The sequence below is a fragment of the Echinops telfairi genome, unplaced genomic scaffold (assembly GCF_000313985.2).
Source record: "Echinops telfairi isolate 266 unplaced genomic scaffold, ASM31398v2 ScPeMD7_7475;HRSCAF=8513, whole genome shotgun sequence".
Lineage (NCBI taxonomy): Eukaryota > Metazoa > Chordata > Mammalia > Afrosoricida > Tenrecidae > Echinops > Echinops telfairi.
The window spans coordinates 12,030,863-12,049,109 of NW_022111379.1; the positions used below are offsets into that span (position 1 = coordinate 12,030,863).

General features: G+C 40.0%; 1 protein-coding gene across 1 annotated transcript in view; it reads left to right on the forward strand.

Annotated features, from left to right (window-relative positions):
• The window catches only part of ETFA (electron transfer flavoprotein subunit alpha), an 83,474-nt gene that overhangs the window by 18,999 nt on the left and 46,228 nt on the right, over positions 1 to 18,247 (forward strand). The window contains exons 3-9 of the mRNA XM_004711981.2: positions 80 to 161; positions 260 to 342; positions 3,819 to 3,918; positions 5,574 to 5,684; positions 6,978 to 7,079; positions 10,903 to 10,971; positions 14,868 to 14,950. Coding sequence (XP_004712038.1) covers positions 80 to 161; positions 260 to 342; positions 3,819 to 3,918; positions 5,574 to 5,684; positions 6,978 to 7,079; positions 10,903 to 10,971; positions 14,868 to 14,950 — 630 coding nt within the window. The remainder of the gene's footprint in view (positions 1 to 79; positions 162 to 259; positions 343 to 3,818; positions 3,919 to 5,573; positions 5,685 to 6,977; positions 7,080 to 10,902; positions 10,972 to 14,867; positions 14,951 to 18,247) is intronic.

An 18,247-nucleotide genomic window follows, 5' to 3' on the forward strand; every position in this document is an offset into this window, starting at 1 on the left:
AAAAAGTTGCCCATCATTTTTGTCACAGTTGACTGAATATTTCTGTTAAATGGATAATTAAGACTTGTTTTAATCACAGGTGGCACAGGATCTTTGCAAAGTAGCAGGTGTAGCAAAAGTACTGGTGGCCCAGCATGATGCCTATAAAGGCCTCCTTCCAGGTGAGACTGTCTTCCAGGGGGAAGAATGTGATTTCTGTTTGAACCTAAGAATCTGGGGACATTATGAAATAAGTTTATCAAATGTGTTTAATCCTCAGAGGAGCTGACGCCATTGATTTTGGCATCTCAGAAGCAGTTCAGTTACACGCACATCTGTGCCGGAGCATCTGCCTTTGGAAAGGTGAGACTCTTGAGTGTGTGGCATCCGATGCCACTACTCTGAGAGGCTAGATTTCACGGTGCCTAACATGTGCCGCAGATTGTACTTAGAGAGACAGTCCTGAGTCTCCTTGCTTCTTACTGCGACAGCTTTGCTGAAATTGACTCTTCGGAGATTTTGTCACAACGTGTTAAAATTCTGCTTCCTGTTTCCGCATTTTGTTGTAGAGAAAATTCTGTTTTAAAATCATCTTTGTTTAAAACACGGTTGAATAATGTGTGTGTGTGAGAGAGATTTAAGTAACCCTTCTTAAAAGCTGGCTGATTTGTGTGACTGATGAATTTGTAGAAAAGCTAAATCTTTATCTACTTGGGGGATTTGGGAAGGGCCAATGGTGGCTGAAGATCTCCCCAGGGGAGAGAAATCCGATCCTCTGGGTCAGGATGAGTCTGAAGAAAGAATGTGTGAGCAGATGGGTCTGCCTGAAGTTGTGCAAAGTGGAGCCGGGGCTCCGAGAAAAGGCATCTGCCAGCGGGTCTTTCTTGGCCCTTCTGTAACCAGGGCTATGATCCTAGCTCCCTTTAAAAAATTCTTCTTGTAATAAGTTGCAGTCCTTAGCTTTTACTTAAAAAAAAAAACTTTTATGGGGGGCTCTTACATCTCATCACAATCCATACATTCATCCAGTGTGTCAAGCACATTTGCACATATGCCGCCATCATCATGTTCAAAGCATTCTCTTCCCACGTGCTCCTGATAGCAGCTCCCCATTTCTTCTCCCTCCCCCGCATCCCTCCTCCTTCAGGAACCCTTGATAACTTATAGATTATTATTTCCAAGCTTTTACTCTTTAAAATGATAAAGTTATATACAAGTACTTTGTTATAAAGGATGCATGCAGTATAGATGCATACCGAGTAAGTAAGGTATCAGAGTCCCCCCTGTCGATTCCACGTCCCTCTTCAGCAGCATCGTTGTACATTCTTTCAGAACTCTTTCTTTGGACTTAAAAGGAGCCATGTGACCTCGTGGCTTTTGCACGGGCTCCTCCTCAAGGTCCGCAGTTTGAAACCAGCAGACGACACTCTCTGCTGCTGTGGCACGTGGCCGTCTCGGACGATCACAGGGCAGTGTCACTCTGTCCTAAAGGGTTGCTCTGAGTCAGAATTGACTAGGTGGCACTCTCTGGTTTTGGAGTTTCTGTGGATTTTAAGGTGATAATATATGTACAAATGTATTTTTTTACTTCCAAATTGAGATACTGTTGTCTGAATTGCTTTGTGATTAATGATTGTGCCCTTGTCATAAGAATACTAGCTTAAAATGTGCCTGTTTCATTTTTTTAATATCAGAAACCCAATTCACTGCCAATGAGTTGATTCTGACGCATAGGACACAGTAGGACGGTCCTGTGGGTTTTGGAGACTGTAAATCTTTATGGAAGCAGAAAGCCTCATCTTTCTCCCCTGGAAGGATGGGTGGATTGACCTTGGGGCTAGCAGCCCAACACGCGACTCACTGCGCCACTAGGGCATTCTTCGCAGCTGTGTGGTATGACATTTAACCAAGGATGGATGCTTGTTGTTCAGTGCCATCTAGGCCGGCTCCAACTCATAGCGACCTTATGTATACAGAGTGTCTGCTCCGGCCCCATCCCCACAGTTATGTCTGAGCCCATTGTTGCAGCCACAGTAACGCTATGTCTTGTCCACAGTCCTCCTTTTCACTGCCTCTCCACGTTACTAGGCTTGGTAGCCTTTTGCAGTGACTGGTCTCTTCTGATAGCGTGCCCAAAGTACTTAAGATGAAGTTTTACCATCTTAAGTAAAGAGCATTCTGGCTGTACTTCTTTTAAGACAGATTTGTTTGTTCTTTTGGCAGTCCATGGTACTGTCAATATTTTTTGCCAGCACCATCGTTCAAATGCATCAATTATTCTTCCTTATTCACATGCACATGAGGCTGGATAATTAGGTTGTTTCATTTTTTTTTTCGTTTATAAACATTGCTGTATACAGCTTTATGTAAATGCCAGTACGTAGTTGCAATAAATTTCTGAAAATGCAATAACTGAGCAAAGACTGTGTAGTTAAAATTTTGATATAGTTAAATGCTCTTAAAGTAAGATGACTTTCTAGGCCATACAAGTTTTCACCCTACAGTATAAGCACACAAGTTTAATGGTCACTTCATCTTTTATACAATTGTCAAATTACAAGCTATCAGAAATTACTCAGTTTTTATATGAGGTTTAACTGTTAGACAAGATGTTTCCATAGATATATATGATGTTGGGCTAGACATTTATTTTCCTGAATTCTATTTTTCTATATGTAAAATTATGGAGGCCATATATGTATTACAATTTCTTGTTAAACAACATAACATCTTTAGTAGCAATTCATATAGTGTAATTGCACAGATATGGAGAAGGATGCAGCCTAAAGGACAATTAGAGGATAAGTTGGGTAATTCTCAGAGAGAGAGAGCTGGGAGGAAATTGAAAAGTGTGCCTACACAAGGTAGTGTTAGGTGCCACGTTCCTGAAAAGAGTTGGCATAAACGCTGAACAAAGCAGTAGGAATCGAGCTTTGTGTGTGTGATAAAAGCAACACTGCTTTTTGTGATTCTATATGCTGAGATGGATGACATCATCACGTGAAGAGAAATATAGATGTGTCTCCTCACTAGGTGATCCTTGGCCTTGGAGGCGGAGAGTCCTGGACTCTTCGTCTGGGAGAGTAGGGATTCGCTCCCATGGTGAACACAGCTATCACAGAGCTGTCCTAAGTAGACATCGCCGCAGACTTGAGGCCATCCCATGGATTCCAACTCATTGTGACCCGAGAGGACCAGGTGGAACTGCCCCCTGAGACTTCCCTGGGCTGTTAACTTTACAGACGCAGACTGCCCATCTTTCTCTCGCAGAATGGTTGGGGGTGGGGGTGAATGGCTAACCTTTTGGTTAACATATGCCACCAAGACTGCCTAATTAAATAGACACAAGAGGTATCTTTTTCTCTTGCAGTATTAGAAAATATAGCAAATGCTAGTCCTCTAAATATTTTTCTGTCATATTTAAATTAGTCATCCATAATTGTCACACTCTTTAAAGTGGCATTCGTTATGCAGACAATCTATGTCCTAATTCAGCGTACTGCACACAGGGAGGTTGACGTGTTGTTATTCGGTGCCACTGAGCCACTCTCGGCTCATGGTGACCGCATGCGACGGAAAGACGACGTGCCCACGGGGTTTCTTGGCCGTGAGCTTCATGTAGATCTCATCAGACGCCCGATGGAGTTACATAGTGATCACCTCCCACGGCATCTCAGAGGCTCTTAAGAAAGCCGTGCTTGAAGTTGTTGTGTTTCTAAGGATGAATACGAGTAATGAATATTTAAATAGACTTATGCACTTAGAGAATGACATTGCTGATAATTTATAAACGTCTATCAGCATGCATGTGTATAACTGATTGCTCCTTTTGCTCTTAGAACCTTTTGCCCAGAGTAGCAGCCAAACTGGATGTTGCCCCAATTTCTGACATCATTGCGATCAAGTCACCTGACACATTTGTGAGAACCATTTATGCAGGTGAGTCCCCAAGGAAAATAATTCAGCAACATGTTGCATCAGTCCATTTAAAAAGTAGAACTTAAAGATCGGATTTAAAAACGAGTCACCCAGTTACTTGAAATGGGCTGTCTTAAAGGTTTCTGGGTAAAATCTTGTAACTGCTGCTGAACAGTGGCATGGCAGTCTTTCTGATAGATAGATGCAGAAAACAGTTCTTAACTGCCCTTAACTGCCTGGTCATTCAGTTTTCTCCCACTGTCAATAAAAGATTTGCCTGGAAAAGCAGCGCTTAAAATAAAATTACTCTCATTCTTCCTTTCCTCACTGCCTTTGCATCAAGAAATTCATCAGTGTCTCTTGCGTTGATTGATCTCTTGCTAAGCAGACTGGTCTCCAGTGGGGCTGGAGGAGACAGCAAACTCTTTGTTCGTTCTGATTAAAGTTGTATATTTCAATATAAATGGTTAATTCCCAAATCAAACCTTTTATCTTCAGTAATGTTTGAGGAGAAATATTTGGTCACAGTTTAGGTCATTCTTAATGTGATTGCTAATCCATAAGAAATGCCTCAAATCCTTTTAAAATCTTGGCACATGTACACTTCCTGTCCTTTATGACCTATCATGTTATCACAGTTTTTCCTCACATAGGCTGTTTCATAGCTTTATTCTCATTAACTTGTAGTTCATATTGTTGAGTTACTGATTGTGGCTTTTTTTTTTAAAATAAGGATGCTTTGTTTATGTTCCTTTTTCTGAAATGTGTACCTTACTAATGTGTCCACCTGGTCCAGTCTTTCTCCTTGTAGAAAGTCCAGCACCTGTTTTATTTTTAGAGACCTCCAGGATTAAACAGTTACGGATATGTTTCTTCACTGGTAGTGGGCCTGGTGGCCCATTGGTTAAGGAGGTCTGTTGCTAACTCTCAGGTTGGCATTGTGAACTGAACGGCTGCTCTCTGGGAGAACGCTGTGGCATTGGACTTCCAGGATGGTTGACAGTGTTGGAAGCCCATGGGGAGGCTCTACTCTGCCCTTCAGGTTGCTGTGACTTGTAATTAACTTGATGGCAACACTTTGGGAGTGGGAGGGGGTCACCTTGTCTACTCGTACTAATGTTTTACTTCCAGAAGGTCAGCACTTGTCATATTTTTAAAGACTTTTCCAGGGTTAGACAAAATCCACTGATGTGTTTCTTTACTGTGAATGAACCTCTTTTTCCTACTTACTAGAAGTTGAAAACAACCAAACCAAATCCAGAGCCATTAAGTAAATTCTGACTTATCGTGACCCTATGTCGGGTTTTCAAGACTATAATCTTTATGATAACAGAAGCCTCATCTTTTTCTCAGAGTAGCTGGTGGACTTGACCCATCGACCTTGCAGATAGCAAAACAATGCCTAACTTAACAGTGCCACCAGGCTCCTTTAGAAAACAACTCATTCGCAGCTACCATATATACTCCAGTATAGACCGACCCGAATATCAGCCGAGGCACCTAATTTTACCACAAAAACTGCATTAAAAATGTGCTGAAAAACTCGGCTTATACACAAGTCTGTACAGTATTTTCTTACCTCATCTTTGTTAAGTAAATTTGGAGCCTCAAAGAAATACGTACTTGTTTTGTTGCCTTCTGAAGGATTTTTAAAAAAATTATTTTGTACATTGTAGGAAATGCTTTATGTACAGTCAAGTGTGATGAGAAGGTAAAGGTGTTTTCCGTTCGAGGAACATCTTTTGAAGCCGCAGCAACCAGCGGAGGCAGTGCCAGTTCAGAAAAAGGTGAGTGTGTTAACTGTAAGGTAGGGTGACGACGGATAGAAAGAAAGAAGGCAAAGGCGGAAAATAGTTTTAAAGGTTTCTCTCAGAGCTCCTGGGCGAGGTGCATGGGTCCCTAGTTGGGGCCAGAGAAGCTGCGCTGCCTGGGAGGGAGAGGAAGGGTTTTATATAGTACTGGCCCGGGGTAGGGCAGTTTGGGGACTTTCCTGTTGCGGTCTGGCTGTTTTGCAGGGTGGGCAGTTAGTAGCACAGTGACGATATAACAGCGCTCTCAGAGATGCAGTCCACCTGCGTCAGGGCTTCAGAGGCCACCATCAGAGTTGTTGAGCACCGGTGCGCACTGTCATCAGGGGGTTGGTCCACTTGCCCGCCCCACCAATTCCCATTTCTGCCTAGTATTAACATTCTCTTTTAAAATCAGATTATATTAGGTTAGAGATGTCGTCTGGTTAAATTTCTTTTTAAAAAATCATTTTAATGGGGACTCGTACAGCTCTTATAACCATCCATCCATCCATCCATCCATCCATCCATCCATCCATCCATCCATCGTGTCAAGCACATTTGTACATATGCTGCCATCATCAATTTCGAAACATTTTCTTTCTACTTGAGCCCTTGGTATCAGCTCATTTTCTCCCCTCCCCGGCCTCCCTTCCTCATGAACCCTTCATCATTTATAATCTTTTTTTCATGTCTTACACTGACCACTGTTTCCCTTCACCCATTTTTATGTTGTCCGTCGTCCTGGGAGAGGGTTATCTGTAGATTTTTGTGATTGGTTCCCCTTTTCGCCCTCCACTTTCCCCTTACCCTCCTGGTATTGCTACTCTCATTATTGGCCCTGAGGGGGTTATCTGTTCTGGATTCCTTGTGTTCCGGGCTCTTTCCTGTACCAGTGTACATGCTCTGGTGAAGCCAGATCTGTAAGGTAGAATTGGGTTCATGATAGTGGAGGGGAGGAAGCATTAAAGAACTAGAGGAAAGTTGTGGTTAAATTTCTAATTCCTAAGTATTTACAAACCCAATCGAAAGGATATTCACAAGTATGTATAGTGGGTTATGTTTATAATTTATGTCTTTTCTACATAATTTTTGGTATTATCATAGTTGCTTTTAGTAAATCAAGGAGGTAAGGAATAGAGGATCCATTAAGGCTAATCTCATATTGATATTAAAGTTTTGTTTTATAAACTCTGGTCTCAGTATTTCCACAATATTTGCTAGATTTAGTGTAGCAGAAGAATCGAACTTTAAATCACAGGCCTTGCTTTTGTTTTGTATCAATGTGTGTAGTGTCAGGCACTTCACCGGTGGGGATATCAGAATGGCTTGACCAGAAACTGACAAAAAGTGACCGACCTGAGCTAACTGGGGCCAAAGTGGTGGTATCTGGTGGTAAGTAAATGCTTGTAAGGCATACATTTTTATAGATGGTGTAAACTTTGATTTTATTCATATTTATTTTAGAGGAGCACAGAATTTTTTCCCCTCCAAGAATAAGAAGTAAGTACATGATTAAGTATTTTTTTCAATCTTACCATTAGGAAAGTGAAGTTGAAATTATGAGCATAATACCCATTTTGGACTTTTCTGTTGCAAATCCCTGTTGCTGGCACCAGGGGGAGCATGGTACAAATCTTATCTTCCTCACTTTGCATCCCTTTGTTTTATGGAGTATCTGCAGACTGTGGCTGGTTTCTGAATCACAGGAGGAAACACTAGTTGGCATTTCAGGGCTGTGCTGTGTGATTCTCCTTGTTCATACTAGTTTGAAAGGCTTCCAGGGTTGCCTTGGTCTCTAAATGTCTGTGAAAGCTACTTATATTTAACATCTGAACGAATGATGTACATTTGCTTTTTCAGTTATCTTCTTATTGAGAACATGCACAGCAATTTCACCATTACTGATGCCCGATCCTGTGACACATATGCATCCAGTTGTGCTACAACTCCCACCTCCTTTTCTGAATTGTTCTCCCCCATGATCACAAACTCAGTGCGTTCTAAGGTGCCTGTGTAATCTTGTGAGTTGCTGTTGGCAGTTTGCTCCCATGCAGACAGCTCGCTCTTAAGAAAGCATAATGCTCGAGCCAGTTTTCTTCTACTAGTTAAACTAATCTATTATTCAGTTTTAAGATGAAGTCAGGGATGCTTTGGGTTAAAATTTAAAAATTATGTCAGAGCAGTAATATCAGGGACTCCTCCACGATCCGTGCCTCCATCAGCCCGGAATACATGAGAATTTGACATTGTTTTATGTTTTCCCCATTTTGATTAGGGATCTTTTCTGGAATCGTTGAGTGAAAATTTCAGGAATGATAGCCAGGCACCATCCAATTCTGTTTCCTGGCAAAGGAGGCGCTTGTCCATGGAGACAATTAGCCAGATATTTCATGTCCTCCTCTGAGTCTTGAGTTTTCCTTTTCCTCTGTTGCTCCAAGTGCAGAGAGACAATTCTCTGTGCTGTGGGTGGCCGCACGTACGCTTTTAAGACCAAGCACTCTGCAGTGAACTAAGAGGCAGAACAGAAGCACTGCGCATTATGACATTGTAAATATATCTATCACATAACTTTTGACGATTTAAATTTTTACAGGTGTATCACTTAATGAAGATTGTGTACCCCGACCCATAGTTGGTGTGATGTTTCCATTTCTGTGAATTCCTTCCTCTCCATCGTTCCTGCCCTTGGTTACCATACATGAATTGTTTTCTTTGTACATTTACATTTTCTTGTCCTTTCTGTAAGTGAGGTCATGAAAATATTTAACCTTTTGTGATTGATTTGCTTCACTTGGTAAAATGTCTCCGAGTTCCAGTCACATTGTAGTATTTATAGAAAGACGTCATTTTTCTTGCTGAGTAGCATTCCTTACATGGGTACCGCATTTGCTTATCTATTCATCTGTTTATGAACATATAAGTTGCACTTAATGAACTTCAGCGGTTAACTCTCTTTTTGGGTCTTTAAAGTTCTTTGAACACATACCTCGGAGTAGCATTGCTAGGTCACCTGGTAGCTCTATTTTTAGGAACTGTCATACTGATGGCTAATGATACTTAGCAGCTTATCATATGTCTGTTGGCTATTTGCCTGTCTTCCTTAGTGAAATGTCTATTCAAGTCTTTTACCCATTTGATGATGCTGTTGTTTGTGTTTTTGTTGCTAAATGATCTAAATCTTATATATTTTTGGTGATTAAATTCTTTTTGGATATATGACTTCCAAAGATACTCTCTCAGTCAGTAGAAGGGTTTTTTTTCTTCTTTAAAAAAAAATCATTTTATTGAAGGCTCTTAGACAGCTCTTATCATAATCCATACATACATCCATTGTGTCAAGCACATTTGTACATATGTTGCCATCCTCATTATCAAAACATTTTCTTTCTACTTGAACCCTTGATATCAGCTCCTTATTTCCCCCCTCCCTCCCTCATGAACCCTTGATAACTTGTAAAAATTGCCCCCCCATGTCAGTAGAACTTTTTGAAAAGCAAAACTTTTCCATTTTTGAGGTGTCATTTGCTTGTCATTTTTAATTTTTTAAGTTTTATTGGCATATCATTTACATATCATACAATTCAATAGTTCAGTCATATTAAAGAGTTGTACAATCATCACCATAATCAATTTTAGAACATTTTCTTCTTTTTTGTAGTCATTCTGATTAGCTCCCCATTTCTTCCCAACCTCCCTTGCCAGACCACCAAGAAATCATTCATCCAGTTACTGTCTATAGATTTACCCACATTGGATTTCATATATGTAAAAAACAAAACAAAACAAAACATACCACCCCCCCCGAAAAAACAAAAAACAAACTAACAATATCAAAGTGAAACAGATTAAAAATCCCAATCAAAAAGAAAGCAGACAATATTAAAAAGTAGAACAAATTTAAAATGGGTCCAGAGGAGTTCAGACGATAAGGCGTTACACTGTAATGCAGTGCAGCCATCCACTTTCAGTGCGCTCTGCATGATAGAAATGCCATCCGCATCTCGGTGTGGTCCAGGGAATTCACGGGAGGCTTAGTCCCTGTTGTCTCAGTTAAAACAAAAGGTGTTGAGCGTTTTGCCCACTGATTGGATTCCGCTTGGTTGAGACTGTACTTTCTCTTCAGTAGTCTGGGTATGTGCCCTTCCCGGAGGTGACCCAGTCCGCTGCTAGACAGTTACTCGTAGTGTGCTATTGCCATTCTCTCTGTTTGGTTCAGTCACTTGTAATGTCCCGCTTCTCATCTGTGATTTGGGTTATTTGCAACTTTTCTCTGTGTTGATCTAGCTAAACATTTATCATTATTATTGACCTTTTAGAAGAACCATCTTCTGGTTTTTTTGATTCTGTTGTTTTTCTGTTTGATTTGTATCATGCGCCATATTTTAAAAGTTTTAAAGGATCATTTATTGGAATAATTCTAAAGCCCCCCCTAAATTAAACGTATGCACATCAGGCAGAAAACAATTAAGTTTCCAAACAGTCTTATATTGTAAGGGCATTGAAAACTATTCAATATTTTAAAAAGATATAACTGAATAATTTATTTAACCATGTGAGAAAGATTTATTGGGTATCTGTTTTGTCCCGGCCATGTGGAAACTGCCGGAGAAACAGATGAAAAGGCAGGGTATTCTTGCTCTAACAACTTTAAAGCTTGTAGGGTGTCTTCCGCTCAAATGATAGCTTCGTTCAGTCCTTGAGCTAATATTTGTTGAACATCTACCGGTGGGACTGTGGCTTAGGGATCGGACTGCTACCCACCAGATAGGAGATTTTAACTCACCAGGCACTGAAGGGGAGAAGGGTGAGGCTCTACTCCCTTAAAGATGGCGTCTCAGGAACTCTGTATGTAGAGGGTTACTGTGAGTAATGATGGCAGTAAGTTTTTGGTTTACTTTCTACAAGGAATTTTGTTAAGTACTATAGATAAAGTGTGACCAAGATAGATGCAGAATTTATAGTTCAAGAATCATCATTAGGGAAGAGTGTGATTAAGGATTAATTATACAATTAATTACAGGAGTGTTAATATTTTGTAGGGGAAATTCGGAAGTAAGAACAAGCATAGGAGATACCAGGAAAGATTTTATAGTGGAAACGGTATACTTATATGGCAGCTATGTAAGATGAAAATTTACTAAAGTATGCAAATAACAAAATAATATCAACTGATGCTTCTATGTGTTTAATGTTCTTTTTTCATCTCTTTTGTGAGGTCGGGGCATGAAAAATGGAGAGAACTTTAAGTTGCTGTATGACTTGGCCGATCAACTGCATGCTGCAGGTAACATTATCCCCTTTAGTAAAAGAATGTTCCCTTTTTGCCGGAAATGTTTTTTTTCCTTCCTTATTTTATTTATATACAAGTCGATCATTCCTACAGATGATGTAATTTTCTGTATTTTTCTGCTTTTCTCTTTGAAAAGAGGCTTTCAAGTAAACGGTGTAGAGTTTATCCAAGCAAGGAGAGGCTATCTTCATTTGCTTTAGTATTTGTGGGACACTCTTCTATTGGGCAAATTTTAGTAGTTTTAGTTCATTTTAAAAATGTAAGTGCCAGATCTAGTGCCCACTTTAGATTTAAAATGACTTATTTTTCTCTGTATCGTGGTCTAATATGAATCGCCTATGTAAATGAATAGGCATTTAAAACTATTTTAAAATTTTTAGTTAGCCATTTATAGGAGAGATATAACCTGTTATTGAAAGTTCATTGATAAGAATGGAAAGGTTTTTTAAAAATAAGGAAAAAAAACCCAAATATTTTAGATTAATTTTTAATCAGATATTATATATATATATATATAGAAAATATTTTATATATATATTTCCTTTTACTAAACTAAAACTGTATTGGCAAGGCTAAAGTTACCCCTGACCCCAATTCTAATTCTGTCTCTTTTCCCTCTTTTATGAGTTTTGTATCTCACTTCCTAGGATACAGGATATGTGTGTCAAGCAGTAATGACTTAGGGTGCACATCATTCAGTCCTTCAACAAGGGTCTCTGAGCATGTACGCGTGGAGGCACTAGGTTAGGTGGTAGGGAAATAGAGGTGAACAGACAGACAGCAGTGACAGCCCTGTGGGATTTATATTTCTAAAGTGTGGGACAGTCACTGTATTAGTTTCCGGGGTGCCCAGCAAAGTCCCATACAAATGGTAGCTTAGAACAGTTACGTGGACTTGCTCACAGTTGTGAAGGCTCTGAGGGAGACTCCGTTCCTTGATGCTTCCCGCTCCCGGTGACACGCTGGCTTGCATTCCTGGGCTTGTACTGCATCCCTCTAATCTCTGCCTCTGTGTTCACATCACCTTCTGTCTGTCTGTTTCTCTCTCCAAGACTGTCTGTGATGGTGGTAGAGCTGCCCGGAAAATCCAGGGTATGAGCTTCCTCTCAAGATTTTTATCACAGCTTTTGTGATATTCACACACACGCGCACGCACGGTAATGTGCCTGGGAAAAGAAGCATAGGATGAGGAGGCTTGTTGGAGAGGAAACATTGTAAGTTTAGGTAAAATGGCCGGTGCAGTCCCTGACTGAGCCTTGGGGCAAAGGTGTGGAGGAGGTGAAGGGAGCAGGCCATGAGGAGGTCTCGGGAGCGAGTGTTCCAGGCAGAGAGGAGTCCACAGGCCTGGTCTGTCCAATTACTGTCGCTGAAGCATGGAGAGCATGAGAGGGCAAGTCCTAAGAGAGAACTCGCGGTGAAGAACCGTAGACCATTGCGGGGTACCATTGGAAGCTTTGAGGAGAAGAGTAAGTGACGAGGTCTGACGCATTTTTAAACGATCACTCGGCTGCTGTGTTGGGAGTTGTGGCAGGGATGTCATCGAGGAGGCTGTTTTCATCAGACGGAGCTGATCGTGGACCAGGGTAGCAGTGGATGTAGGAGAAGTGGATAGTTTCCAGAGATACTTGTGAATATAGAGCCATCAGGGTTTCCTGGTAGGTTGGATATTAGAGGTGAGCGAAAGTTTTGTGTTCCCAACTGGTAGAAAGAAGTCTCCATTAGCTGAAATGGGGAAGCCTCAGCTGGAGCAGCTTCCCGGGAGAGAGCAGGGCTTTAGTTTGAGACAGATTATATTTTGACATTCGTCACAGAGAGCCAAGTTTGGGTCCAAACTGTCACTTTGGCACGTAGACTAGGAAGGAGAAGGAAGGACCTTCTTTGGAGAAGTTTTGGGTGGAGATGTAAATGTAGGGGGTTTGATGATTAGATGATTAGATGATTTTGAAAACATGAGGGATAAAGTGACCAGAGGCTTTCTGCACAGTTCCTCTCCCGGGAATGTAAACCGGCAGCTCCCTGTCAACTCCTTCTGAGTTGCTCGTGGCGATTGGATCCTATAGAGATGGTTCTTAGAAGGGCACGTGCTCCCGCAGACATTCTTACTAATTAAACTAAACTCTTGTTTGACTTATGCACCACAACCTTCCGAACCCCAAATCCGAGCTCTACCTGCTGCTGCTCTGCATCCATCCCCTCCTTTGCACACAGATTCCCTGGGATTCTTGTCTGACAATTTCTACCTCAGCAGGCTCACTCTTGATCCCTTCCAGGACTGGGTTCCTTGTTGACTCTTATTGAATGAGACTAGGAGATCAGTTAGGGTTCCTTTTTATATTTTTAGATTAACGAGTATTAGTTGAACCATTAACTTGTGTTATAACTCATTTCTTTATCTGGTCATAAAAGGTAATGATACTATAGTGCCTATCTTCAAAATTGAAAAGTCATTGCATAAAATGACATTTTATAGTGACATACTGAACAGATTATAATGTGTATTTTAAGAATACCTTTTTGAAAATAGATGAAAGAACTGGGATGCAAAGAACATTTATAGAGGTCTAGATACAGGCATGTACATATGTAAATACATTTATATATAATGATAGGGGAATAGATCTATGTACGAATATTTATTCATAAAGTGTTATGGCAGCAAATGGACATTGGGCCTCCACTCAAGTACTCCCTCAACGCAAGAACACTTTGTTCTAGTAAACTGGCATTCCATGATGCTCACCTTTCCTGACACGATCGCTGAAGATAAAGCGGGTGCATAAGCAAATGTGGTGAAGAAAGCTGATGGTGCCCGCTATCAAAAGATCTAGTGTCTGGGGTCTTTAAGGCTTGAAGGTAAACAAGCGGCCATCTAGCTCAGAAGCAACAAAGTCCACATGGAAGAAGCCCACCAACCTGGGTGATCATGAGGTGTTGATGGGATCAGGTACCTTGCATGAAAGACCCAAAACAAAACAAACAAACAAATCATATCAATGTGAATGAGGGGGAGTGCAGAGTGGAGACCCAAAGCCCATCAGTAGTCAATTGGACACCCTCTGTCAGTAGGGCCACAAAGAAGAAATGAGCCAGTATAGCCCTGAGGGTGCAGTATAGCACTGATGAAACACACAACCTTCCTCTACTTATTTAATGTTCCACCCTCCCCACTATCATGATCCCAATTCTGTCTTACAAATCTGGCTAGACCAGAACATGTATACTGGTACAGATAAGAGCTCACAACACAGGGATTCCAGAACAGATAAACCCCTCAGGACCAATAAGGGGAGCAGCGATACTAGGAGGGTAAGGGGACGGGGGAAACCGATCACAATAATTGACGTATGGCCCCCCTCGCAGTGGGATGGACAACAGAAAAGTGGTTGAAAGGAGACAGTGGTCAGTGTAAGACATGGAAAAAAAAGAGAATGATTTATAAATATCAAGGGAACATGGGGGAGGGAGAGAAAGAATGAGCTGAAACCAAGGGCTCAAGTAGAAAAAAAAGTTATGAAAAAGATGATGACAACATATGTACAGATGTGTTTGACACAATGGATATATGTATGGATTGTGGTAAGAGCTGTAAGAGTCCCCACTAAAATAAAATAAAAGGAATAAAAATAAGATTTTAATTTTAGATTAAAAATAATATATTTTTGATAAGAAAGCAGAGGAATTAAGCCCAATTTAAAATCTAAACCTCTTCTGTTAATAAAATGTATTAGTAGTTAGTATTTAGACTTCTCGGTCAGTGACAAGCAATTTTTTAAGGCTTTTAGCAGAGAAGTTGTGAATGGTACTCTATCAGTATTCCCAGACCCTGTCTCCACCCCCTCAGTTGTCATTGAATAGAACTTAGGGAAAATGTCAATATTTTTCCCCCTTAGTTGGTGCTTCCCGTGCTGCTGTTGATGCTGGCTTTGTTCCCAATGACATGCAAGTTGGACAGACAGGAAAAATAGTCGCACCAGTAAGTACTGCAGTGAACTATGCTCTGCGGAATTCTGTGGGGATAAGTCCTGCGTATACTTATTGAACCGTAATCTGAGTGATTGATGCCCTGTCCAATTTCCTAAACAGGTAGCCATTTCCACAGTGAATGTGTGCATCTCACTAGCCATCCATATTCTTTTTTAGCATTGATAATAGTTAATTGCTGTAAAACCTTGATATTATAAAATCAGTGGGTTAGAATGCTGAGCCTATTTTAATAAACCAAAGGATTTTGAAATTGGTAGTGGTGAATAACATGCATTCTTAATATCGTTGTGGACATGCAGTTTATTCCTGAATTTTATTTTTTTATTAGTATTCAGGAAATTCTGATGCATATGGATAAGTAATACTAGAATTTAATAATAGTGGAAATTTTGCATTTCAAAATCGAACCACTAACAATATCTAAGGACTGCTCACATTTCTAAATTGATAAATATTTTCACTGAATTAGATTCGTAGCCATTTTAAACCTGTATTGTGTGGCAGACCAAGGAGCTCTGGTGGCATAGTGGTTATGTGTTGGACTGCTAACTCCAAGGTGTATAGTTCAAACTACCAGCCGGTCCTCGGGAGAAAGATGGGCTTTTTACTCCCGTAAAGATTTACAGTCTCAGAAACTAACAGGGACAGTTCTACCCTATCCTGCAGGGTTGCTATGAGTCAGCATGGACTCATGGCATTGAATTTGAGGGTGTTTTTTTTTAATTGTGTGGCAGAGATATCTTTTATATATTTCAAAACTAGTTATGATTTCATATCCATTTAAAAAAAACTCAAGTCTCAATGCGCTAAAGATTTTAGAAATTAGGTCCTTATGGGATAAGTCATTTCTGAAGGTTCCCCCCAGTCTGTAGGTTGTCTCTTTACTCATTCAGTAAAATCTGTTAATGAAAATACATTTTTAATTTTTATGAAATGCCATGTATCGAGTTGTCTTCTATTCATATATTTATGGTTTCTGTTATCCAGTTTTTACTGAAGACTAGGTTCCATAGTTATCTTCCAGGAGTTTTATAGTTTTAGGTTTGGTATTTAGGTCTCCGATCCATTTTGTGTTTGTTTTTATGTATGGTACAATATTGAATGAGAATGACGCCAGAGAACATCATAATGAGCATCACTTATAGTACTCTCTTGTCCAAGGTAAGGCTTTCAGCCTCACACTCCGTTCACGGAGTGTAATGTTGTTGCCTGTGTGCCCACAATTAGGCCAAGAAATTTCCCTCCTATTCCTATTTTGCTGAGTTTTTTTTTTAAGCAAGGAAGGAGAATTGAATTTTAACGACTGCCCTTTTTTCCCCCCATCAATTTTTCTGTTTTTTCAATGAGGTGTATTATATTGAGTGCTTTTCTAATGTTAAACCACCCTTGTAGTCCTGGTACGAACCCCACGTGTTCATGTTTTATGCGTGTGTTTTATGTTGCTGGTGTCTGTTGAGTAGAACTCGGTGGGAAGGTTTGCGTCTGTGCTCAATGGTTTGTTTGAGAGCTGTCTTTGCTGGAGCCATCGGGGCTATGCTGCCGTCACAGAAGAACTTCACAGTGTTCCTCATTGTTGCTGTTTTTGAAAAGATCAAGTTGTAGTGGTGTCAATCTTCCCGGAATGTTTGGTAGAATCCTTCTGTGTAGCTGTCTGGTTCTGAGCATTTGGGGCAGTTTCTGATGCTCTCTACTACCCTTTTTATAATGGGTTACAATAGCCCCCAAATTGTTCAAATACTCGGAATGTAAAGTGAACTCTGGATGGATGACTAGAACGCGCATCTTTGTTTTGCAGACAGCTGGATAGGGTGATCATAGAATCAGATTTAAACTTGAATAATTTAAATACATCTTCCTAAAACATAACAAAACCTGAAAAAATGGAAAGGCATTCCATGCTTATGAATTGGAAGACTTTAAATAGAGTGAAATTTAAAATTTTCTACCACTCTGAGTTTGGGTATTTTGGCCATTTTTCTAGGTTTTAAGCTTTGTTGGAGAACAGTTTTTCAGTAATCATTTATCTTTTTTAACTTTGTTAGGTTAGTTGCAGTCTGACTAATTTAACTTCTTAATTTACCTCTTTTGTCTGTTTCTTTATGTCAATCCACCCAGTGCCTTGTCTTATTTTGATCCTTTCAAAAAACCACCACCTGGTTTTGTTGGTTCTGCCTCCTTGCGCGTTGCGTTGATGCTGCCCCATCTTCATTATTCCCTTTTTAGGGGAGCTTTTGGCTTACTTTGTATTTTTCTAGTTGTTCAACTTGTTGGTTTAAGTTAGTGATTTTTGAACCTCCTTTTTAAATGTAGACTTTTATTGCTTTGAATTTTCCTCTGAAGACTACTTTTACTATTCCTCAGAGGGTTTGATATGTTGTATTTTAATTCTAGGAATTTTGGTTTTTCCCCTATAGCTGAATAAAGTAGTATAATATGCACCTTTCTGCATTTGTTTATAGATATATTTTTCTGTTGATTTGTAACTGCATGCTGTTATGGTCAGAGAAGATGCTTTTGTTTTACTTCATTCTTTAAAAATTTGTTGACAGTTTTTGTCTTAGCATGTAATCTATTCTGGAAAATGATCCATGAGTACTGGAGTAGAATATGTTTTGTTCTGATACTGTGTGAAGAGTTCTGTATATATCCTTTAAGTTCACTTGGGTTACAATTGTATATATTCTTGCTGGGTTGACCTTTTCTTATTGTGCAATGTATATCTTTATCTATTTTAATAGATTTTGATTTAAAGTCTATTCTATCTAACGTTGGCATGGCCAGAGGTGCCGGTTTTCACTGATTGCATGGACTATTTTTCTCCCTTTATTTTCAATCTGTGATCTTCTGTGTAAGGTGTGTTTCTTCTAGATAGCAAAAGAATGAATCATGTATTTTTCATCCACTGCCGCCACACTCTATTTTTGAATGGAGCATTTTTACCATTTACTTTTAGAGTTATTATTACTAAAACTGAAGTGTCTGTTGCACTCATTTTGCTATTTGTTTTGTGAGTATTTCTAATTTTTTAAAATTCAGATCTTTGTTTTGTTTCTGTTTGGCTGCTTTCTGTTGCTTATCCTTTTTGCATTTTATTTTCGGAATCATTTTTTCTCAGTGATTATGGAGTGGCTACTACATGTATTACATTATACAACTTAAAACTGGAAAACACTTAGCTTGAACAATAGCTAACCTCCAGCCATGCCATAATCAATCTGTTCCTCCCAGAGGAGAGGTCTGAGGGCCCGGCCCCAATCCCAACTATGGGGACACCTGCCCCCCCCCC